Raw genomic sequence first — 26,000 nt, forward strand, 5'->3', positions numbered from 1 at the left:
ATAAGTCCCCTCGTTATCTGCAATTACCCAGCGGCCACACACCTCATTTCTTTTAGCAGAAAAGAAAATTAGTTTTCTATTGACTTCATCTGGCTCCTCCCTCAATGCTGGACAAATCACTCAATCTGCCTCCCTTGGACCAAGTAAATATCCTAGTCTAGACCCTTAGGCCATCAGTGAGCAAGTGCCAAGAGGTGCCTACACACCTCAGTCAGTCTTCACTTTTCCCCATGCCATACATGGCCAACTTCACCTAAATCCTGAGCTATGGCTGCTCCTGATGGCTATCCTCCCACTCCAGGGTCTTTCTCTTCAGTCCCACCACAAATTCAAATCTTCAAACACTTCTTTCCAGATACACAGAATCAAAACACCCCAGTACAGAATATTCTCCCCAGGTTTTCTCTTCCTCCTCGTGCATTCTTGACATCAGCAAATGGCACTGTACAGTAAATCACCTGAAACTCCCAAGAGGTCAACACCTCATGCACACTGGCCAGACCTAACCAGGTCTGAAACCTCTGCAGATCTCGTTTCCTTATTCTGTAACCCAGTGGTTCTTAACCTGTGGGTCGTGCCCATCTGAAAGCATGTATTTCTGACTGTCTTAGGAACTGAGACACTGCTTAGCAAAATTACAAAGTAGCAACAAGAATCATTCTGTGGTTGGGGTCACCACAACATGAACTGTACTAAGGGGTCACAGCATTGGGAAGGTAAATGCTTCCTTTTTCCAGTAGCCAGTCACCTGTAAGTCCCACCCTCTTGTAGCCAATATGACCCTTTTTACACTTATCATGTCCTTCCCTCTTTAAATCCTTTAGTGGTTCTTCCCGCCTTCTGTTTAAAGTCTGCATTTTTTTCTTTTTCTTTTTAAGATAGGGTCTCACTATGTAGCCCTGGGTAGCCTGAAACCCTAGGATCTGTTTCTGTCTCTCAGCACTTGGGATTAAAGGTGTACACTAGAATGCTTGATTAAAGTCTACACACACATGCATGTATTTTAACTGTGTATGTGCATGTCATATGACAGCTTGTAGGAGTTGGTTCTCTCCTTCTGAGTGGGTCCTAGAGAATCAAGCTCAGGTCAGAAGGCATGGTGGCAGGTACATTACCCACTGAGCCATCCTGCCCATCCTGTACTTTCCTCCCTTCCTTTGCATGGATCTGGGACTTAAACCCAGGGCTGTGTACATGTGAGATAAGTCCTCTACAACTGTGCTGTATCCTCAGCCCCCCCCCCCCCAGCCCTGGGCAGGGTCTCGGACTTACTATAGATGAGGATAGCCTTGACCTTGAACTCCTGGTTCCGCTTACCTTTTGAGAGCTACAGTTACAGGTGTGTATTCAGAGGACAACTTAGGGTGGTCATTTCTCTCCTTCCACCAAGTGGGTTCCTGGGAGTAGGGAAAGGTGAGCCAGACTGAAGCTCTGAGGCCATTTGCGTTAGTTGGCATCTCTCTCTCGCAGAGCTAATTGGGTCAGCTGAAAGGTGCTGTGACGCAGGGTAATAGGTTGCTGTGCTGTGTTCACAACAGACGCCTCCAAAATAGGCCTGTACCTTCAAGTTCTACAAGGCTAGCCATATCAGCTTGAGAACTTTTCTTTTGAAAGACATTAAAATTATTAGTGTCAGAAATATTTTTATATTGACAAGACAAGAATGGAAGGGTAACAGCTTTGCAAACCCACAGAGGGGATGGGTCAGGCAAGCACCTAGCAAGGAAGGCTAAGTCTGTTAGGTACCTCCTCCATCCAGAGTGGTCAGAGCTGCTTGGCAAAGCTGCTGCTATTGGAATGGTGACTGAGATCCCTCATAAAGGAACCCGCCTGAGGTGGCACTGGATGCTTGCTAGTTACATAGTCTGGAAACTGAAGATCACAGTGCAGGAAGGAAGCCCTGCCACTAGCAGGACAGGCCAGCAGGACACTGGCCAGGGAAAACCTTTATGAGGAAAGGGTCCAAGAAGCCCTTGGAAAATACGTCAAGGATTTTCATCCATGTTCTCACTTCACCTAGTGAGTGCCAACCTGTTCTGTGTGCTGGATGTGTATGGCCAGACTGGGTCTGGATGCCCAAGACTAGCTCCCTGTACTTGCAGAACTTAAAGAGAGCCCCTAAGAGATGCAGTGCTGTGTACAAAGGAGGCACGGAACTGCTTCTTTCAGAAGCTTGGGAATGGATTCCCAGAAGAACAAAGCTGTGCAAAGCTGAAAGGGAGCTGGCTCAGAAAGTTAGGGTTAAGGTGAAGAGGCAATACAGAACAGACACCACTGGAAGCGATCTGTGGAGTGACAGCATGGGGGTGGGGGACATACTAAGGCCGTGACATATGAATGGGTGGTCAAGTTAGCAGTGACTGACTAGAGGAAACCCAAGGACCCTAAATGCCAATCTAAGGAGTTCAAGAATTTGACTCTGGTAGCACTATGGAGACACTAAGGCATTTAAAGAGGAAAATGACAGGACTAAAGTTAGAACCATCTGTGAGCAGATAGAATTATGGTTCACACCTGAAAGGCTGACCCAGAACTAGGCTTGCCGTGGTGGGAGTATGTTGACAGTGTAAAGAAGAGACTAAGAGTTTTTTTAAGAAATAAAATTTTTAGCTGGGCAGTGGTGGCACACAACTTTAATCTTAGCACTTTTGAGGCCAGCCTGGTCTACAGGGCGAGTTCTAGGACAGGCAGGGCTACACAGAGAAATCCAGTCTTAAAAAACCAACCAATTAACCAACCAAATAAAACAGTAAGTGGGTGACAGCACTGCTGTGCAAGCCTGACACCTGGGCTGAGCCCGGGCTCACGGGAAGGAGACACCCGCTTCCAGAAGCTGTCCTCTCCCTTCCATCTTTGCATGGACAAATGTGTGCACACACAAAATTTTCTTTGAAAAGAGATAAGCTTTCACAAGAGGACTGGGAGAGAAGTGATTCTAGGATTTTAGTGCCACTCTGGTAAGTGATCCCAGAGAAGTTGGAATTTGGAAGCTTTGGATGAATTAAGTAAGATTCTTTGAGTCATCTAAAATTATAAGGCATTTCATTAGGATTTCAAGGCTTAGTGTCTGGTTTGAGAAGAACTTCTCTATCTCATTGTTAAGAAAACAAAGGGCTGAAGAGATGGCTCAGTTGGTGAAGTTTAGCCCTGGTTATCCACAGAATAGCCAGGCATGCTAGTGTAAGCCTTCAATTCCAGTAGCAGAGAGGCAGAGATGGAAGGGTCCTTAGCCAGCCAATCTCGCTGAACTGGGAGAGTTTGGGGTTTAGTAAGAGACCCTTTCTCCATAGGGTGAATGGCTGAAAGACATCCAGTATCAAACTCACATGTATATACTTCCCCCACAGAAGCCCACAAAACAAATGTATCCCATATCATAGCTATATTTTTATTATCATTATTTATTATGTTAAACTTTTTAAGATTTATTTTTATTTTAAGTATGTAGGCATTTTGTTTTCATGTCTGTCTGTGTACCACATGTATACAGTGCTTGTGGAGGACAGAGAGGATGCTGGATCCCCTGGAACTGAAGTTACAGACAGTTGTGTGTTCTGGGAACTGAACCTAGGTACCCTGGAAGAAGATCCAGGGCTTTTAACAGCTGAGCAATCTCTCCAGACAGTTATTAGAAATTTTTTTCTACAGGATCTCACTATGTAGACCAGGCTGGCCTTTATTTACAGAGCTCTGTCTGCCTGTACCTTCTGAGTGCTGGGATTAAAGGTGTGCACCATACTCCTGCTTTAGCTCTATGTCCTATTTAATCTGTCTGGAATTACTTTTGTGTATGTAAGAAATAGCTCTAACTTTACTATTTTTCTGATGCAGAACCCATTGACTTATTATGGACTAAACTGTCCTCTCTCTCTGCACCCTTCTGAAATGGCAGCTCTTATCATATGTGCAGTACTGTTAGAACCAGTAAAGAGAAGAAATATAAAATGACCAAAGGGGATGTAATGATTTCCAGGACAGCCAGAGCTACATAGTGAGACCCTGTTTTGAAGAGGAAGAGGAAGAAGAAAAGAAATAAGACAAAGAAAACAAAAATGACCAAAGGAGTAGATCAACTTGGAGAATCAGGGGTGGAAAACTGCTGGGGTTTTTGTTTTTGTTTTTGAGACAGGGTTTCTCTGTGTAGCCCTGGCTGCCCTGGAACTCACTCTGTAGACCAGGCTGTTCTGGAACTCAGAAATCCACCTGCTTCTGCCTCCCAAGTGCTGGGATTAAAGGCGTGCAACACCACTGCCCTGCTTGCTGGTTTAAGAGGCTAAGAGACTAAGAGGTAATTTGGTTAAAGGAACGTGCAGAGAAATGTCAAGGCCCACCACCGGACCTGTCTGGTAATCTGTCCAGGGACTGGTCAGGGATGGAGCCTGAGCCCACGGAGCAGAGGCCAGCAAAGCTGGGCTGCAGGGATGGACAGGGGAGAAAGAACCTGCAAGGAGCAGGACCTGTGCATGAGAAAGAGGAAATCACAAGAACTCTAGAATCTCACTGACCTTATACCCACATCCATCTGGCTATACAGCAGCAATAATGTCCTGAGCAAAAGTGCTGTGGGTGTCCTAGGCCAATCTGAAAGGACCGCCAGACTAAATGCTGTCCCAGCTCAAACGGGACATGCACTGAAAACTACTTTTATCTTAAGTTCAAATTTGACTTTTACTGTGTACTTTTGAGACAAGAACTCTTTATATAGTCCTAGCTGGTCTGGAACTTACTCTGTAGATCAGGCTGGCCTCAAACTCAGAGTTCCACCTGCCTCTGTCTCCTGAGTGCTGGGATTATAAAGGCATGTACCACCATTGCCTGGCTGAACTCTGGTGGGGCCAGCAGTGTTCAGCATCCAAAGGAGCCCAAGCCAGTGAATTTAGAATTTAAACAGCAGAGACCCTCAGATTCTGAGTTTAGTCCAGACTCAGCTACTTAACAACTGAACCTAACTAAGTTCCTGAACTTTTAACTTTTCTCTAATTTTGTTTTTTTTTCTCTAAAATGGAAAGAAAAATTACAGCAACTACTCTTAAAGGATAATTTAAAAGATAAAATGAATTATCTGTGGAGTATTTAAAATAGTGTCTATGTTAGTTACTAGTTACTCTAATATCCTATAATAATGTTATTCTAAAATTAATATCCTGACACTCATTCTGTGTCCCATGGACCAGCCTGGGCCCTCACAGTCTCCTATGTCCTTCTCCCATTCATGGCCACCTTGGCCACACTCTTTCCAGACAAACACTCTCTTCTCCTCCCACTCAGCACTCTTCTAGCTTCTAACCCTCCCCAAACAGGGTCCTTATGGCCTCGACTCTTAAGTGACCCCTTCTTCCCGCCCCTCCCTGTATCACCCTCCACCCCACAGAGGTGCCTGAGGTGCCACAGGGCTGATGGTGAAGGATGGCAGTGGTTCTACAATAAGGGGAAAAGGCAATTTCATCTTGATTAGCAGGCGATTTCTCTCTCTGTAATAAGCGTGCTCCAAATAATTAGCGTGTTTTACGTAATAATGAAATTACAGAAATGCAGTCCACTTATTCAAACAACTCACCATTACCATATTTTTAAATATTAGACTTAATTAGAGTTTATCACTTCAGAGAAGTATGCGGACCGAAGATGTTTTTTAAAAAATCCTCATAAAGTGTTTATTAAGCGCTGGTAAAGCTAGGATAATGATGTGTTTGGAAATTAAGGCAATCAAACACTTACCGCCGCTCCTGGAGGCCGGGCATGGAAATGAGGCCATTACACGCCCATTACCCGCCAGCTCACAGCCACTTGGGGGGTGGGGGGAGGATGTGCCTGGCCGAGAGGGCATGGTGCCCGGAAATGCCTTTGCCAGCCTCCCAGAGAAGCCTGACCAGTAAGCACAGCCTCAGCCCCTCAGTCACTTACACTGCATTTGGCTGTTAGGAGCCCAACTCAGACTTGGCCAAGCCAATGACTGGATTGATCCCAAATGCCAAAGACAACTCTGATCTGACCAGCTCTGATCCAGACTCCCAAGCCTGGCAGCCACATCAACTCCATTCACACCCAATGCAGAATGGGGATAGAAGCCCGGTCAAGCAGCCAGAGAGGAGGTGGAGCTAGATCCCACTCACTGGCTGCGGTCTCCACTGAGGAAGAGCAAGCCTAGACCAAGTGCTCACTTCCAAGAAGCAGTCACTGGAGTGGTGGGAGGAAGGTGAGGATCTGAGTTTATATTTAAAGAGGAAGTCCAGAAAACAGAGCCTGGGTCAGGGAAAGCAAGGGCAGGGGTGGTAGGGAGTGGGACTGTAGGCTTCAGACCCCATTTATCCCAGTGAATAACTAATTTCAGAATTTATAGTGCTGGGTTTTTGTTCTGTGGCCATTTATATCTGTGAGGGGAGGAAATGAAGAGGCAGCACGGATGCCACATCTTTCTGTGTTATTGCTTGTCTGCCATTTGCAAATCATTATTAATTGTGGGCCCTGGTGGCAGGATGGGAGGGGGCCAGGCTGGCTACATCCACATAGCTCTTCATCAAGGACCCCAGCCGCTGCCCCAGAGAGCCAATTACCCCGCCCTGATTGGGATCAGATAAAGAGGGAATTTTTACAAATTAGGGAATAAATAGAATTTCCACACAGGGCGCGGGCAGGACCTGAGAGGCTATAATGAAAAACCATCCGTCACCATCAGCATGGCCTGGGCATAGAGCCCCAGCACTCCCTCCCTTGTGGGCCCTTTCTGATGTTCAGGGACCCGAACAGGCAGGTCTGAGAACAACCTAGCCCTTCTAGGGTCTGGAAACAGGAGAGAATTCCCTGGGGGTGGGATGGGGGTTAGGAAATAACATGTGCTCAGGTCCTGTCTCTGTCTGCCCTTAGAGTCTCAGGAAGGAGATATGCAGTCCTAAGAAAGACTAAAGTTTGGAACCACAGGGCCAAAAATGTGTCTGTGTCCCCATAGCCATGGCAGCCCTATGGCAGAGCCCCGACCCAGCCCCCTGGACCACTCAGTCTGGGCTCCCATTAGTGCTCCTCCCCTTGGATCATTAAATATGTATATCTTATTACACGCCTTGTTAGAGTATTGAGCTCTATTGACTGATGATAAATCCTGAGCCTCGTCCTGGCCGTAAATTTATCTGGAGATGATGAAGACTCAATAATCTAGTCAGGCAGATAATATCATCGGGCCTTAAAAAAGATCATTACATTATATGTCAGAATTAAAAGTGAAATACGCTGTAGTAACAGGGCGATGCTCTGGCCATTACCACAGATGCCCACCTCCCCCGGCCCATTCCCAGCCCTGCTGGAAGGGCTGAGCCGCTAGGGACTGCTATAGCTAGAAGTGGCAGAGTAGATCTAGGTAACCCATGGCCAAGCCTGAGGTCTGAAGGAAAGAGTTGACTGTCCAGAACAGCTGAACAGATCTAACAAACAGTCTGCTGAGACTCGGATCTCCACCTCCGTTCTGCTCTAGTGTCCCCAGACTAGAGCTCTACCACGGTGTGTACCAGACAGCAGCAGCAGCAGCAGCAGGAGGAGGAGGAGGAAGAGGAATACGGAAAAAAGACAAGAACATACTTCCCTGATGGTTTCCCTTTATGGATCATTCCTAGAGTTCCCACAGACCATATTTGCTTTTATTTCACTGGCAGAGCTCAGAGACAGGACACTTCAGCCAGACATGTTGGCATAGTTCTTGGGAGATTGGGTCTACAAAGTGAGAATCCCATCTCAGACAACCCCAGAGTCTGAAAGACAGCCAAACTGAGTATACACTGATGCCCTGATTTCAGAAGGTTCTAGCCAGTCTGAGGATGAAGGGGGATTGATACTGCATGTGTTCTAGGTCCTTTCTGTCCTTAGAACAGAATGGACAACTAACTACCTTTAGAACTTGGATTTCAGGGTTCATCATATCCGACTTTTTCTTGTCAATGTTCTCAACTTTGTCCTTCTTTTCTTTGGCTATCCTGGCCTGAAAGAGCCCAAGCTGCTTCTCTAGGCTCACATCTTGGTTTTGTGTGGAGAGATTCACATTACAGACTGGTGTCACCATGAGACCCTCACCATTCCCTGGGGTACATAAACTGCCCAAGCAACCCCAAGACTCCTGCCCAGTGTGAGCACTTACCTTTAGCCCTCAGGTCGACAAGCTCCTGCCTTCCACACAGAGCTCAATCTACCAGTCAAGTACTCTACTCTACCTCTCATTCCCAAATGGACACATACTTGATCTGTCTGCATGTCGCCATAGGGGACCAATCCTGCTATCCCCTCCAAAGCTGATTTATCCACTTCACTTCATGCTGTAGTCTAAGCCAGCACGCCCACTCTCCTGAGGCCCTAGGATCCAGCCCTAGTGGTTTCCAGCTCAGACTCTGTGGAGTCAGTGTCCATTTAATGCCTCTCCCAGGTGGCTGGTGCCTCAGGCTTAGGGTCTCCTTTCCTTGTCTCCCATCTTACAACCTGTTTTATCAAAGCTGTCTTCTCTAATGATCAGGCCACCTCTCACGGATGGGGCTTCTTAGGCTTGAATTTTAATTTATTTATTATTTATGTGGTTTTGCCTATATGTCTATATACCATTTATGTTCTTGGTGCCCATGGAAGCCACACAGGGCACTGACCCTAGCGTTACCATTTGATTGTGCAACATCAATCATATGGGCTCTAGGGTTCGAACCTGCTTCTGAAAGAGCGACCAGTGCTTTAACTGCTGAGCTAGCTCCCTGCCCTTTCTGTTTGGCTTGTACTCACTCTCTGGCTGTGGCTTTGGTGGAATTATCACTTCTTTCCATGCCATCCTACTGGCTCCTATGAGCACTTGTTCTTCTGCACACTCCTCAAACGTGCTGCTCAAAGTTGTCACTGAACGCTTTCTTCTCTCTCCTTAAGCAGAATTACCTACCCTGACGACCCTTGGGGCCCGAGCTGTCCAATAGCCTCTCAGTGTACTCTTACCACCACCGCTCTTCTGGGCAAAAGCAACACTACTGCCATTCTTTCTACAATGCTCTATTTTAAACCGTGATTCTAGTCATTTAACGCCATCTTAAACACCTTCAGTGACACTGGAGTAGAACAGAGAAAGGATGGACACCATGGTCAAACTGAAACAGGGCCAACACTAAACCTGCTAATGCTGACAACTGAACTATGGTTAAAGATGTCAACAGGAGTTAAGCTAGGTAAGTGAAAAATAGAAACTTGCCTGCAAGGAGCCTGGGAATGTAGCTCAGTAGAGTGTTTGCCTATCACACATGGAGATCTAGGTTCAATCCACAGCATGGAATACCAGCTGTGGTGGCACACTCCTAAATCCCCAGTCCATGTGAGACAGAGGCAGGAGGTCACACATCAAGGCTAATCTGGCTACATAGGCCATAATCTGGTTCCATAAGCAGCCAGGGCTACATAGTGAGAGGTGAGATCCCATCCTTTTTTTTTTTTAAAGGGGGGAAGAAAAAGAAAAGAATTAAAGAAGGAAGGTCAGAGATGGATGTGGCGGCACATGCCTTTTATCCCAACACTGCGGAGGCAGAGGCAGGTGGATCTATACTATTTGCAAGTCAGCAGACCAGTCCCACTGAGGAAGTTCTAGGACAGCCAGAATTCTCTAGAGACCTTGTCTCACCCCCAACCCCCATCTCTACAACAACACACCAAAAGACAAAAGAACCAAGAATAAAGGTCAGGCATGGTGGTGCACAGGTTCAAGTCCAGCATTTGGAAAGTAGAAGGAAGTCATAAATTCAAGGGAAAGGTTATATGAAACCTTGGAAGCAACTACCACTTTCCAGGTAGTCATCGCCTACATTGCTATTCCTATGAAAACACCTAAACTTCTCTACAAAAATTTGGGACCCTGGCCATGTTTATCCCTCTGGCCTTGTCTCTTAGGTGTACAGCCCTTTTCACATGCTCTTCTTTGTCTAGAAGCCAACTTCCCATCCAGTATTCTTCTTCTTCCCTGGGACCCAGGCCTGTTCATCTCCCTGTGGATTATCATACCTTAGACCCATGTCTGTGTAAGGATGGGCTCGCTTACCACGACTGCTTCTGACACATCCTGCTAGACAATATACTACTTGAGGGGTTATTTACACAGAGACCCCTCAGTGTGTGTGTGTGTGTGTGTGTGTGTGTGTGTGTGTGTGTGTGTACACATGCGTAAAGTAGAAGGAAGGGAAAAGCATGGGCCCAGGATTACAGATGCACCTTCTCCAGCCTGACATCTGCCATTCCAAATCCTTTACATGTCCCGGCTCTGAGTCTAAGTCATGGTCCTCGTGTCCAGCTTCTAAGGTGAAGGACGGCTGTTCTTCTTTGCCTCCAGTCCTTCGTAGCATCTTGGCTTTCTCAAGACTATGTCAGCAGACTTCCATGGAAGGACCTCATCAGCAAAGTAGGAATAGTGGTGCTGGTGGTACCCAGTCCTAGGCAGAAATGCTCTAGAGAACAGCTTAGCTGTGCTTAGGGACTCTGGGGATGGGGGTGGGGGGCGCTGGCCTTTCTAAGCACAGTCCCACCTGGTAAATATTTTATCCTCAAGCTGCTCAGCTAATCCTTATTAATTTCAATACGCTGCCTTGCCTGGCTTGGCTCCCAATGCATTATTTATCCCCTTTGTTTGTTTGTCGCTAACAGGTGGGCCCCAGTGGAGGAGCTGACTGGGGACAAGCCCACTCTATCACAGTGTGGCTGTGAATTAATCATGAGGACTAATGGGAGTCACCTCAGCTACAGGCACTTCCCTAGTTACCTTGGCTGTGTTAGCACCCAGAGGTGGGCCAGGGCCATCTCAACTCCATTTAACTCAATTCAAAACAGCACATTTTATTTATTATCCGCCTACCCTTGTCAAGCACTGTGCTATGCTTTGGGGATACAAGATGAAAAACAACAACAACAAACCCCAAGTTCTTGCCCTCAGGAAACTCATGGTCTAGTAGGGGAGAGGTGTCAGACACCTTCTGAGCCAGTGAGTCTTAATTATAATGGTGACTAAATGCTGCAAAGAGGGGGTACAGGGCGCTGTGGGAAAGCGCATGTGGGAGAAGAGAATCTGGCCAACGAGTCTAGGAGTTAAGGAAGGCTTCTCTTGAGGAAGGAAACTTAAACTGAGCCCTGAAGGATAGCCCAAAGTCACTTAGGCCAAGGGGGTATGATGTAGAGCTGAGTAAAAGAAAATATAGGTTAGAAAAAAAATCACTGAAGTGAAGTAGTCAGGTGTAGGGGAGGAGGTGGTGTGTGGAGGTAAGAAAGGTCAGCAGGGGGTTGGAGAGATGGCTCAGCAGTTAAGATCATTGACTGCTCTTGAAGAGGTCCTGAGTTCAATTCTCAGCAACCACACGGTGGCTCACAACCATCTGTAAAGGGATCTGACGCCCTCTTCTGGTGTGTCTGAAGACAGCTACAGTGTACTATTAGACATTAAAAAAAAAAAAAAAAAACTTAAAAAAAAAAAAGTCAGCAGTTGTACGGGGTACAGAGAGCTTCCATGCACACGATCAGCCTGTATCCTGCTGTTTTTCACTATGACCACAGTGATATTAACACACATTCACAACACCTGGGCTGCTTTCCAAAGCTGGATTCTAGACTTTGTACGTAAGCCTCTTGTCTATGGTATGAGGCTCACTCCTCCAAAGGCTTGATGCTCTGCTGGCTGCTGCTTGTGCACCCTGCAAATAGCAGTCAGGGTCACTAAACTCCAGTTGTATACAAATCAGCGAATACAGGTGAGCACGTGGTCTGGTCCTTATGAGGTAGCTTATTGTACCTGTCATCTCCTTGAAGGCTAGGGAGTCCCCCTTGAAGGACTGAATGTGGTCCATTAGCCCTAGGAAGGTCCCAGGCAAAGATCACAACATTGGAGATTCAGCCAAAAGAGGTTACCTCACCTCCTAGAAATAACTGCTCTTGTCTGAGGCTGTTTGGTGTGGACCTAGAAGATTCTGGCAAATGTTCTCTAAATAAACTGAACAAAGTAAAAGCCCAGCATCACCTCTAAGGGTCTTTCCCTAAACACCCCCCTCAGAAACCTTCACAGAAATCCAACCAAGGGGCCAGCACACTTCCGGGACTCCGTGAGCCCCGACAAGTCACTGTGAACCCAGGGAGGACGAGACAGAAGCTCTGATGGCAAGAATGACTTGCCCAGGACCACTAGACCTCGACTGCATTAGCCTTGTCAACATACAAGGCCTACTGTCTATGTGGGCACTTCCCTCGGGATCTTGCTTGATGACCGAGGGCCCTAGCTACTGAGAACAAAGCTAAAAGCCCTGGCTTCTGAAGCACGCACCACTCTGTGAAAGCATGGGCCTCACCGTGCACATGCTCAGGGTTTGTAATTCTATTCAAAGTGGCCACTTGGAAAATCTATATGTCTCCAGGCTCCCCGTACATCATGGTGTCAAGTCCTGATGCAGAGGCATCCATCAGCAGCTCCCAAATGCCACGCATGGTCTGTGTACCACATTCCTGATCCCTCCTTGGATCTCACTGCTCTGGCTTAGCCTGACCTGTTTGAGGGCTTATAACTGCTGGCTTGGCCAGCCTCCTTTGCCACCCTCAGACTCAGCCTGTGGTTCCCCTCACCCCAGCTACTGGCTTTGCTTTACCTGTCTCTGCTCTCAGAGCTAGGCAGCCAGCTTGGAGGCAGCTTCGATAACTTGCTAACGTGCTGCCCATGCTGTTCTTAAAAATTTATGACTGTGCAACATGAAAAATCCGGCTGAGGAACCATCATTAGCAGAGCTGCCTCCCTCCCCCACCAGAGCTGCCCTCGTAAATTGAGATTTATGACTGTGGCGGGTGGGGGTTGAGGGGGGTGGTATGTGCTGTGGTAAGGATGTTGTGGAGGAGATCAATGAGGCAGCAGTGGGGCCTGGGGCTCCCCCATGCGGCAGCTCCAATTCACCACAGGCTGCAGTGATGACACCTTTGAGGCAGGTCTGGCCAGAGTGTCAGGATAGTATGGATGCTGGATTCGGCTTGGCAGTGGACCAGAGGGGTGGGGCCTAAGGCAATAGTGGCCTTCTCGGTCAGGCATTCATGTAGGAACAGACCCCAGAGTTCCTGGTGCTAAGCACTGTTTCCTTAGCCGTATTAGGGTAGCCTGGGAGGTCCTGCGTCAGCTTCCTGGGCCTGTGCAGCTCACTAGGAGAGTGGTTCTCAGCTTTCCTAGTGCTGCGACTCCTTAGTACACTGCCTCATACTGTGGTGGCCCCAACCATAAAGTCTTTTTCATTGCTACTTTATAACTGTAACTTTGCTATTGTATGGATCCTGATGTAAATATCTGATACTCCACCCCTATGAAAGGATCATTTGACGGCACCACCCCCTCCCCCTAAGAGTTGTGACCCACAGGTTAAGAACCACGAGAACACTGAAGAGAGGCAGAGGGCATGAGGGAGCCTCCCTCTGTCCCATTCCTGGGTAAGAAGTACAGGGAGACTGCAGGCATGTGTGTGCACAGGGTGGGCCTCCTCACACAGGAAAGACTAGGGCTGGAAGAGGTGATCCCACAGCGCCCACCCCCCAACTCTAGGCCCTCTGTTGGCTCCTCTCCACTTACTCCCCTGCTCACTTAGCCCTGTCAGCAAGGCCATTATGAAATTGGGGTTTCATTTACAGACTAATTAAACATTACAGCTTGTTCACAATTACAACGCGGGGATGAGGGAGTAACTAATTACGGAAGAAATGAGCTAACATTTGTCTCTGCTCCCACCCTCCCTTTCTCCACTGGCCCCCACAATCTGGCTTCATCTCTGTGGTCAGTACAAGCCTTGTTTATTTCCTAGGAGTGAGGAACTGGGAAAGCCTAGTCACTATTCCTCCTCAAATCCAACTGTTGTTCTCAATTATCCTGGGGGTGGGACTTGGCTCCTAGGGCTCTATGCAAGACAGACCCTGTCAATATGACTGAAGCATGCTAGGAGCCTTGTGACGGTATGTGTGGCTCTGACAGCTGGGGTGGAGGAGGCTCTGCTTTGGATTGCCAGGATGATAGTACTATTGGACACTATGAGTTTGGATCTTACACATGAGGATTTTGGAGTGATTGCTTAGATGTGATTGACCACGTATGTGCACAGGTGAACTATGTTTTCACCCTCCAGCCCCAGTACAGGACAGAAATAACTAAGTGGCTGTAGGTGGCGATGGGCAAAAGCTGGCCCAGGACATGCCCGAATAGCCTAGAGCCCATTTCCTTCCTACTGGGCAACACCACTCAGTCTCCTAACTCTGAAGTGGGAGAGAGGTGGAGCTTCTCTACTCTAGGGCTCCATGGGCCTGCGCTTGGCCTCTGGCCACATGCTCCCTCTAAGGTCCAAGGAGCCTCCTGGGGGCTTAGAGTGGCCCCTGTGGACAGGAGTCCTGGGGTCCTGCTGACCTGACACAGGGTTTAATATAGTAACATCGAGTATAAGCGTTTCCATCCTTCCTGCCTTTGGGCAGAAGAAGAAAGGAAAGAGGAGGGAGAGGAGGGAGTAGAGGGAGCCGGCTGAAGGGAGGCTTTGAGGCCTCAGAACTCACATCAAACAGCCGGATCTGGGCCTAATTGTCTGACCCCTGCCCCTGCCTTCAATCAGCTCTGCAGCTCCTGCCCGCCCCTTGCCTAACTAGCAGCCATGTTCTCCTCATTAGGACAAGTTCCCCTTGCACATATGTCCTCGGACATGTCCCCAGCACTCCCAGCTCCCAACCCTGCCTGGTGGGAGGGTACAGCAGGGACCCAATTTTGGAGGGGCCTCTGTGACAACTATACCCTAGCTGGCCCAAGCTGCATCAGCCCCTGTGCTTGGGATACAGGGCCTAGCACCACATGTTATGACAGGCTCCTGGGCTGTCTTGGTTGTTGGGTGTGTTCTATCCTCTGTGTGTCCCTGCAGTAATCCCACTATCTCAGACACACAGTCCCCAGGACAGGAACTATACAGCTTTTATCCCTGTGGCCTGGAATGGTGAGACCAGCGTGGCAGGGAATCAGAGACTAGGTCTGGGTCTATGTGCATAGACTAAGATCTGAAGAAACTCTTCTGCCCCCTGCCCACGACGTTTCATTCAGTGGATCCAGCTGTGATGGCATATGCAATGTTGGACAGGGGTGGCTGGTACTCAACTTCTACAGGGGAGACTGGGTTTAAATTCTAGCTCTCGTTCCCTTGTTTGGCAACCTGAGATGAACAACAACAAGCTTTCTGAGATTCTGTTTCCTCACAAATATCCCTGTAGCAGGGTGAAAGCTGTCTCAAGGTGCCTAGCTAATGCCAAGGACAGAAGCACCTAGCTTGCAGCCTAAACATAAAGGCAGGGATGTCACACAACTGCTCCAAGTTGAGGAGCAGAGCCTCATCTTAAGGAAGGCCTTACGGTCCTGGGTCAGATGAGGCAAGTCTTGAGGAATGGGGTTGTCACCTGTGTACTAAGGGCTGGAGAAGGCAGTCGCAAATACCCCTGAAGGTAGGCTGTGTGAGATGCTCTTGAGATTAATTCTCAGGGTGCAGGACCCATTCAGGACTCAGAGAGGGGCTGGTCGGCCCTAGGCCCTGACATTGTCTCTCACCTTAAACCAGTGTAATGACTTGCAAATATTGATGAAAAACGCAAACTACAGCAATTGTGTTTTTCAGGGAGTGAAGGTGGGGAGAAGGGATAAGGAGGAAAATAAACTGCAATGAAGTCCAGTTATCTCCCATCTGTAGCTGTTCCTAATCCCCTAGCCCAAAGGAATCCAATGCAGCCCCTTATCTGCCCTGTCAATCACTCAATCACCGCCCAGTGCTTGGTGGGCACCACATTCACACACATGCTCTCACAAACACAGGCACTCCACTGACTCTTGCTCCAACATTCCCGCCCACCCCCAGCCCATTACTCTTCTGAGTAGGAGCAGCAAGCACGCACAGGTCCTGCCAGATGGATGCAATTTGCATAATATCAGCAGTGAAGGCTGCAAGATCACCAGGGGTCAGGGCGCTGACATCCCCGCACAGTCTATCTGCAAGTGCTAATTTGGCCAGCATTGATCTGTCTTTCTGATTTCTTTGTCATTTACGTCTGCGATGGTCTGACAGGAGATACAGAGAGAGACAAGGGGAGGCCAAGCCAGCCTGGGGCTAAGAAGGAAGGGAACAAAGATCATACTGCACACACACACACACACACACACACACACTGGAACCTTCTTCCATCCATCAACTCACTCAAACCAGTTCTAACACACACACATGCTTAGGGGCCCCAAGGAGGTCTTGTTCAAGGAGGAAATTGTCCCTCACTCCCAGGGACCATCCAGATAGGAAGTGAAGACCCTGCTGGCACCCGGGTAATTATCCTTTATGGCCACCCACTTTCTGGATCTTCACTTTCTCAAGGCTACATCAGAAAGGAGATGGGCAGGGTAAGTATGGGGAAAGACACTCTAGTTCTGTTTCACAGTGAACAAGAAGCTGGCCCTCTGAGCAGTGACAGTGGCCAAGCCCAAAATAGCAATGGTGGTAGTGGTGAGACACAACTGAGGGCAGACAAGAGGAGAAATGTCAGCATCTACAGGGTCATTTGTAGCCTAGATGTGGGCTTCTGAATGTCGAGTCTACATATTACCTGCAGACTCCTCAGCCAGAGAGAGTCCTTACATTTTTCTCTGTCTTGTAAGGGGTTTAGCAGAGGGAAAAGAATGGCCAGATGGCTGAAAGGGAGGCAAAGACTGAAGCTCTTGAAAGCAAGAGTCCTCTGCAGAAAGGGGATCATGGTCACTGAGATGCAGAGGGATTTGAACATTCCCAGGGGTGCAACACCCCTCCCCCATGTTAGCCCTCCCCCTTCCCCTTCCTACTGTGGAGGAGCTGGGTGATCAGAAGGAACTCCCTGCTGGGCAAAAGGAGGGGCTGGTGTCCATGTGTGCTAATCCGGGCGGGCAAGGTCTTCAGAGAGACCTGGGAAACTTCAAGGAGGGGAAGCCAAAGCTGTACTGCAGCTGAGCTCATTAGCCAGCACCCCCCTCCCCGAGAGGAGGAGGGTGGGAGGCCCAGTGAGCTGGCGGCAGAGAAAAGGCTGTCACTGTCCTTTCTTCCTTTCGGTACAAGCATCTCCCTGAGCCTACGATTCTCCTGCAGTGACACCTCTCACGGGCACTAATGAGATCCATGCCACAGAGCTAATGCATTCTGACTGGACTCTGATAGACACCCTACTCATGTGGGGGAGACCACAGGCTAGTACTTCTTCCCACAGAGGGGCACCCTCCCCACTGCCACCACCTGCCAGCTTAGCTCTTGCCAAACTGTGCTGGGCAGCAAGCTCCCGAGAGTCCATTTGGTCTCTGGCCATGCCACCTGTGCCATGAGCCTCTGCAGGGCCCCCTCAGTCTCAGAGCAGAAAGGCTAAGACCGCAGGGCCAGCCCACCCAGCTGGGTATGGGAGCTGTTCACTTATTCTCCTAGCCAGCTGAAACCTGAAGTCTGTGGGCTCTGTCACAATAGCAGATTTGTCTGATCTTCCCTGTGCAGCTTTCAGAAAGGAAAGAAGGGAAGAAACCCAGACTCTGCTGCAGAGCCTCGTTTGGAAGATTCTAGTTTGGTTTGTTCTTTTTTGGTACTAGAGACTGAACCTAGGGCCTTGCTCTTGCTGGTAAGTGCTCTACCACTGAGTTATACCCCCAGCCTAAAGGACCCAGTTATTGCCCATAACAAATGATATCAAGATACCCTTCTTTATATGCTTAAGACGAGGGCCTGGAGATAGGCAGGATTCCCTGGGCCAAGAGGTAGAGAGCAAACTGTAGTGAGAGTAAGACGGTTCAGGACTGGAAGAGGCTGAGGTCAGCAGATGTGCAGTGTCTTCACAGGGCTGATGGACGGCAGGGCCTGCCTTGCCTTTCTTTCTCCAGCTGTTGCCCACACTCTGCAGGCCCAGAAGGTTCATGTGAGCTTACGGAGAATAGGGAGAGCCAGCAGGAGAGGGAGGCTGAGGGCACAGCTCAGCGGGCGAGGTGCTTTCCCTCAAGCATGAGGATCTGAATTTGAATCCCAGAACCCGTTTTGTTTTGTTTTGTTTTGTTTTTTGAGACAGGGTTGCTTTGTGTAACAGAGTCCTGTCTGTCCTCCTGGACTTGCTTTATAGACCAGGCTGGCCTTGAACTCAGAGATCCATCTGCCTGTCATCTAGCACCACACCTGGCTTGGTTTTTTTGTTTTGCTTTATTTTTTAAGTCAAAACAATCACAAAGTTCAACACTACAAAGGCGCAGCATTGGCAGGGCACGGGGATTGAGATGTTGGGCCATGCACTTGGGTATTTACTTAATCCTCAGATCACAGGCTATGGGACCTTGACCAACTCATGCCAGTTTCTTAGGAAGGGAAAGGCGAGGCCTACCTTCACATGACTGTTAGGCAAGTGAGTTTATGCAAAATGAGAGGAACACTTTGCTGACACGCTGATGAAATGAAAGAAAGGCAGACTACTCAGCAGTCACTGGGAGGCCACCCTGCCTTGGAGATAAACTAACTGAGGCGCTGTCAGAGCCACAGGGCGCTGCAGTTCAGCAGCTCTGCCACTGCAGCCTCATCTTGTACATCAGACTCCCAGGGCCAAACCCACCCAGCCCCACTAAACTGTCTTGCTCACAAGCCTCCAAAGCTTTCCTGCTTGGTGTTGCAGCATCTCTGGACCTTCCCTAGTCATTCCTGAACTGTGTCTCCTTCAGTCTCCAGTGCTGAGCTCAAAATTCGGCCTGAAATTTCTGTGGGTACCAAGCACCATGTCATCTAGACCAACATAATTCTTGTCTCATAGTAGATGCTAGGTAAACAGTTAATGGCTGAAACAAAGTTTAACCTGGTTCCTTGCCACGGCACCCCTCCTACCCCAGCCTGTCCCCAGCCCTCAGTGCTGCCCTGGCTCTTAATTACCTTTTTGTGCCTTTCTTTTGGTCTCCCAGCCCTGCAGACTCTTCATCAGTTCTCCCCAAACAAACCAGCAGAGCATTCTCAAAGCTCAAATCAGACCTGCCCCTCAAACACCTCAAGATACACAACCTGATTGGCCTTCCACCCACCTATGCTATCCCACAGCCTATCCCTGTCACCATACTATCCTCCTCCTGTCACCATACTTCACCAGCAAGCCTGCCTCCCTGCACTGTGAGCACCTGCACAGCATCAATGTCATATCCCCATGGCATTGGAAGAGCCAATCAGAACAGAGATGGCTAAGTGGTGGGATCTGTATAATTCTTGTCCAGCATCACCCAATGCTGCCTCATCCCCCACCCAACCATATACATACCATTCCCTACTCCAGCCTGGCAGCTCCTCACACAGTTAATTAGCACCATGTCACTGAGGACCAGCCTGAGTGGCCAGTGACAGGAGCTGACCCCTGACCCCAGGGCTGGGAAGCAGTCCACATCAAACTCTTACAGCGCGACCCTTTTAGCACGCACAGTAACTCGGGGCACCGCCAGCTGAAGCTCATTAAAGCTGTCTCTTTGGTGCGAGGGCCATTAACCTCACTGCTCAAAACCCACGCCTCCCCTCCCTGCCTCTCCCAGCCCAATTAATGCCCTCCATGCTCCCTCCTTTCCAAGCACCCTTACCCACACCTCAGAGCTAGCCAGGAGCTGGCAGGGCTGCCCTCTTCATTCAGACTGCAGAGACCAAGTGCCAAGAAGAGCCAGTGCCCTGGCAGCCTCTGCCATTGGCAAAACCATAGAGGGCACTCCCTGAGCACCTACCTTGGGATAGGCCTAATTCGAGCCTTTCCCTGGGCTCCTTGCTGGCCCCTCCCACTGTCCCCGAAGGCTGGCAGCACTGCCCCTCAGCTGAGGGCTCAGGGATCTACACAGTAAAGCTACAACTGTTTCTGGCTTCATTGTTACTCAGAGCCATGAGCCAGAGGGAAAAAATGTTCTTCTTTAAAGGCCAGGCCACTTCAGGAGTCCAAACCCAGGAGAACAGACAATGGAGGAATCACTCAAGAGGCAACTGGTGAAAGGTGTCCTCCTCACAAATACACCCTAGTGCAGACGTAGAGAAGCAGAGCTTCACTCAAGGCTGTAGAGGCCGTCTCACCACAGGCTTCCAACAGACTCCATTGCTGCTGCTCTCCTTCCTTGAATTGATGTAAGCCTTCTCAGTGGTCCTACTCTCCCTGGCCTCTCCCTTTTCCATCACTCATCCACTGAGTCATTTATTTATCTACTTTTCATCCATCTAGCTACAAGATTTTATTGAGCAACTAGTAAGTGCTAGCTCTGTGCAGCACACACTGCTCCCCTGATTCTGAATCAGAGCTCTGATCACATCACTCTTTCATCTTCTAACGACACCCCCCCCACCCCCCCCACCCCCCCCACCCCCCTGCCGCCAATATTCCAGGAAGGAAGAATTGCCTTTAACTAGCATTCAAGGCCCTGCTTCTAGCTGTCTGCTATGCTTTCTATTCTAGTCTTAGGAAACACTTACTGATGTCTGCTGGACTCTTTCAGGCCTTCAGGCTTCCTTTGTACACACATTTTCTCTGCTTTGTTTTTCTACCTAGAAAACTTATTTATCATTCAAAGATCCCAACTCAAGTGTGTGTTTGTTTGTAGTAAATTTTCTGTTCAACACTAAAGATTTATCACCTATTGGGTTTGGTGTCTCCTTTAGGCTGCATGGAAACATTTCTATGAGAAAGAACAGCCATTAGAGCAGGGTACCCCCAGAGCCCCAGGATTCCTGTCTCCCTGGCACCTAGGAATGATAGAGGGAATCCCAGGAATCACTGTGATACAGATGAAGTCGAAGCTACCCTGGCGACCGAGAACAGGGAAACTTCCCTGGTGGTAATCCAGACATTCCTACCACAGCTCACAGCTCAGCACCTGATGGCAAGCACGCATTTCAGGCTCTGCCCCTCCTTAGCATGTTCAGCACCTACTGGGCACTGGCAGGTGGATAAATGAATAAAGGGGCTAATCTGGACCAAGTGCTGGGACCTTCTACCATTCTGATGTCTCTCTCTAGCTCCTTCTGATGATGATACCTTGTCAAAAGTAATCAAGTTTTAATAAGGTCATGGCACCACCCACAATCCACCCTGGCTCTCTCCATCCCTTGGAACAATGCCTGCAGCTGGTCATTTCTGTTCCTTGGAAGCATCTGCACACATACACACAAAATAAGAGACACAGAAAGAGACTTTTTTCTGACAGTTACCCACAGGCCGGTGGTTGTTTCCATAATCAGACACAGGCCGTCAAATCAACATGGATGTACTGTTAGGCATACACTCTTCTAACAGGCATGCACAAAGATGGATACCTTATACTCGCTGTCACAGACAACATGATACTCACACACACATATTCACACTGATGTATCAGAAGCTTACAGAGCTGCCAACTCTGTGGAATTGCAGCCACTCCAGTTTCTCCCAAGCAGAAATCCCAAGGGTTACCCCACCTGTTACCCCAAGTGGCCCCTCCCAACCCAGGCACTGCTCAGTGGAGGCTGCTGATCCTGTGGGGGAGTCAATACCCTGTGGACGAAGTCATCGGTCAGAAGGACCTAGACTAATTAAAAGCTGGTGAGGTTTAAATAATTCATCTCCTTAACTCCCATTGATCGTCCAGTTTAGTGGCCACAGACTTGAAACAATATTAAACAGCCTCCTCCAGCTCCACAGGGGGGTGGGTAAGCTGACATGTACCCAAATCCCTGAGGACACTGTGCAGGAGGGATAAGGGACAGCACTCTGAATCTAAGGCCACCTGTGAGTCACCCAAAACCTATATTCCAGTCTCCTCTGAAATGTTTTGAGTGGTCCTCTCTATTTGCCCCAAACCATAACGTCTTCATTCTGCCCTCCTCCCTCCAGCCTCCTACCCTCCTCCCTCCAGCCAGTGATAAGAACTTTCCACAGGGTTGGGCTACTGAATGAGACAGGGAAACCCTCTGTTTGCCAGGGGACTGAGGCATGCAGGCTGGGGACTGAGCAAGCTGCCAGGGGGATTTGTGGAGGGACTGACCAATGCCGCTGTGGGGCCGGCCTATGTGCTGCAGGCTGAGACCCTTGTTCATGTCTAGTAGTCCATTCTTGGGCCAGCAGCCCATGGCGAAGCTGTAAGCCTGGAAGACAGGAGGTAAGACTGGTTAACAGAGGCCCTGACCACTGGGCAAACCCCACTCACCAAGTCTTCCCCCAAGGCCCCACTTCTTCCCCTCGGAGACCTGTAATACCACCTCATTAGCATCTGCCACACGTTCCCTTTTGACCAAGGCTCTTCCCAACCAGCAAGACCCCTTCCTTTTCTCCAGTCTTCTTTCTTTTGGGCCTTCCCATTCAGCAACTGCCACCCTTATGAGGTGCCCCTTGCAGGGCTCTTCGCTAGCATTCTGGCTTGCTCAGGTCTTCTTTCTGGTGAGTCCTCCCCTCATCAGAACATCCCCCTCACCAAACACCCCTCCACAGACTCCCATCCTAGAGCACCACAGCTGTGCTGGGCTCCTTCCCTTGGGATTGCTGGTCACAAAGACTGTTCTCAGGTAGGACCCAGGCGATTAGTGTCTCCAAATTTCACTCCACAGACAGAAAAAATGGAACAGGAGCTGGCTAACAACATGCCTATAGTCACATTGCTTTTGATTCTGCACAGGCAAGGTTGTAAAAAGCTGTAAGTGCTGTGTAAGAGCTCAATGAAAAGGGAATAAGGTCATCAGGTCAACTCAAGCATCAGTGAAGTACAGAGTGTGTTGTGAGGTTGAGGGTGTGCGTGTGTGTGTGTGTGTGTGTGTGTGTGCGTGTGTGTGTTCTGTTGAAGGTCAAGTGCTCACTTATGCATATTCAAAGCGGCCATCCATTGATCTGTACTTAATTGTTTTCCTGGGGTTGGGGAAGGAAGTGCTGGGGGCATCGATCTGCTCAGGCCCCCAGCAGCTCCTCTGCTCCCTCCATTCTCTATCACACCAGCTGGCCTCCAGTGATCGCCATCTGTGGGGAACATGTGACAGGACAGGACCTGTCTTCTCTCACTGGGGACAGGACCAGCAGCTTCTATCCTCATTGGCATGACAGGCCTAATGTCACAGATGAGGAAACTGAGGCACACTAGAAAGTGACTTTGACCTATGTGGGTTAGACCTCTACAATGTAGCTGAGGTGGGTTTCTTCTTAGCTTGCCAAAAAGAGTCCTGGCTTCTAGCAGTGGGCCCGAAATGAGATTAAACATTTACCTATTTCTTCACTTTAGAAGTTAGACACCAAGCTGACCCTCTTCTAAACAGCATGTGGGACAGTGGTGATGGGAAGACAACTTGGGTGAGTTAAGTCGGGTGATGAAACAAAATGCCTGCCAGCCATGCTTAGATAAGCACGTCAGTGCCCACCTACTTCCTCACGCAGCACTCTCACACAGAGAACAGGACCCAGAAACAGGGCCAGAAACAAGATGGGTGGGAGGCAGTGCTGTGCAGGGCCCAGGGACAGAGAGCCAGTTTCTTTCCTTTCCAGCTTCAGGAAGCAAGCCCATGGGCACTAGGAGACTGGGAGCCAATGCAATTTCAAACTCAGTACTTTCCAAAGCCATTTTCCTTGATCACAGAGGGACCAGCCACAGCTCAACTCCAGCCAATCCTCCTCTACCTTCTCCCAGTCCCAGCTATAGCCACAAATCAGAGTCTGGGTGTGGACTCAAGGATAGGGTTGGGGGAGAGCATGCTGGCAGAGCCTGGATGTGGGCAACAAGGGACACATGCAGCAAGAGGATGCAGACAGACAGGGGACACAGCCAGTAGGGGGGCACAGCTGGGGACCTGCTAAGCATGGCCACCGATGCTGGAGCTCAGTGGGCCGGAGAGCAGTGGCGGCTGCCTTTCAAGTACTTTAAAATCACTTACAAAGGCCGGATTAAACGATCAGAAATTCCATTTAATAGGACAAATAAAGAAATAACAATCTACTCTATCAGCCTGGAGAAGGCAAGCTGGATGGGTTTTTCCCCCCTTGAAAAAGGAAAAAGGGAAGGAAGGGGGAAAAAAAGAAGGATAATGTGTGTTTACTCAAGCAAAGAAAAAAATATTTAAGTGATGTCGGGGAGAAGATTGCAGTAACTAGTGAAGAATAACATCGTCTACTTTGCTGTCAAATCACACCCGAATTTCAGTAATAGATTCTCGGCTGACACTCAATTCAATTCGAAGGTGATCCTGCTTTATCCCAGCCCATCAAATATTAAACACTTGCATTAGCAGGTGCTGCCGCTTCCCGGCTTAAAGCGATGAGCGAGCGGCAGGGCTGTGGCGGCCCCTCCGCTCTGCTTGTGGCTCAGGGACAGGGCATCTCAGCGTTATCTGCACGTCATCGTGAGCCTTATCGCAGCTAAGCGGGAAGACCACTTCAGATAACATTAGATGCTTGCCCCGTACGTCACCATGATTAGGTTATTATTGTAATTATGGCTCCCCAAGATCTTCACAGGCTAGGATGTGTAGAAGGGGATGAAGGGCAGCAAAGACCAGGAGGGCCAGGCTGGACCAGGGCAAGCTAGTGCCTTGGGTGGGAGAGAAGTAGCTGGCAAGGTGCAGCGTGGCCCCACCTGACGGATGCCTTTCAGGAAGGGCAGTCAGTGTAGCTTGTCAGAGCAAGGGTGAGATGAATTGGCGTCTCCACTGAGGCTGTGGTGTCATGCTGCACAGTTTCATATTCCTAGATAAGGCACGATAACCAATTGCTGCTGAGACACGGCCTCATCCAGCACTTCCTCAGGGGGTATGAGCCAGGAGGAGGGGGTGGCATGTGCACATGGGTCTGCCAAGCTCCTAATAAGAGGGATTTAATTTTTACAAATGCTGCTTCCAGCGGGGCCTTCACATACCAGCCAAAGTCCAAAATGATATTAAAGACGGTTAATTAAAACTGCTCTCCTTCAGCCTGGGACCCCCCTGCTGCCCCTGCTGAGAACACTGGCATATCTCTCCCAGAGCTTACCCTATGACATGGCCACCGGCCTAACAGAAGCAGCCTAGGTTCAGTACCTCAAATAACCGCCCTCTGCAACCCCCAAAAAACAGTTGTCATTTGGGAACCTAACAGGCACAGCTAGCAGTCACAGTCACAGACAATGCAGAGACACTGAAGCTCTTAGAGCAATACAACTTATGTTTCTGTCACCGTGTACTCTGGACCCACACCTTCCTATTCCCTTTGGAAGCCTACCATCCCCAGCAATATGACATCAGGAAGTAGCTCCACTGTGTACACACTCACCCACACATGCCTTAGCCACTCCCTCCAGTGATTGCCATCCTGTCATCCCCCTAAAGAGACTGCATCTGTAAACAGCCTTAGCAGAGTCTTCCAGGAGTCCTGCTCAGGGCAAGGTATACAAGTTATGTTGCAAGGACTCTGGTTGGAAAGACAAGGCTGACAGCTGGCAATCAATCAGAGGAGGGCTGAGCCCGTGTGGGCTGGAGGAGTGTTACTGGAAAGCCTGAGCACAGACAACAGCAAACACTTCAGTACTGGCAGAAGATGCAGCCAGGACAAAGGAGAATGCAAGGAGTGGGGAGCGGCTTCTTCTTGTTCCCTTCCTTTCAACTTGTAAAGAAGGAGTAGGGGCAAGAAGCTTCCTAATCTCCATCAGTGTGGGGCAGGAATCTGCTCTGAGAGCTCTCTCCAAGCCCTGGACCTGAGCTATTTCAAGTTGTCTGGCTGCGGCTTCCCCATGGCACCTCTCAGCCATGATGACCTGTCTGTACAGCTGTGCAGTTAGCACCTAACCCTCAGGGTTCCCAGCCAGAGGAGAGGGTGGAGCAGGTGGAAGGATGGTGACTAAGGAGAGGTAGATGACTTCTACGGACAGCAGCTTTTAAGTTCTGTCCATAACAGGCACTCAGATACTGAGCCAGGAGGACAGGTGGAGTTGGATTGAAAGCTGTTCTATCTACTGAACCAACCCACCCTACCCTGTCAGGCAGGCACGCACACTTCCCTTCCCCTGGGCTGCTGTA

The 26,000-nt window shown here is 49.2% G+C and overlaps 1 protein-coding gene across 6 annotated transcripts in view; it reads right to left on the reverse strand.

The window, feature by feature from the left end:
- Positions 1-26,000, reverse strand: part of Eri3 (ERI1 exoribonuclease family member 3) — a 124,127-nt gene that overhangs the window by 2,312 nt on the left and 95,815 nt on the right. For 5 of the 6 annotated variants that reach the window (XM_029476773.2, XM_085839044.1, XM_085839045.1 and 2 more), the window contains one exon: positions 22,022-22,121. The exons of the other annotated variant lie outside the window; for it this stretch is intronic. In XM_029476773.2, coding sequence (XP_029332633.1) covers positions 22,022-22,121 — 100 coding nt within the window. The remainder of the gene's footprint in view (positions 1-22,021; positions 22,122-26,000) is intronic. 6 annotated transcript variants of the gene reach the window in all.

The sequence above is a fragment of the Mus caroli genome, unplaced genomic scaffold, assembly GCF_978045245.1.
Source record: "Mus caroli unplaced genomic scaffold, Mus_caroli_1 scaffold_6, whole genome shotgun sequence".
Classification (NCBI taxonomy): Eukaryota; Metazoa; Chordata; class Mammalia; order Rodentia; family Muridae; genus Mus; species Mus caroli.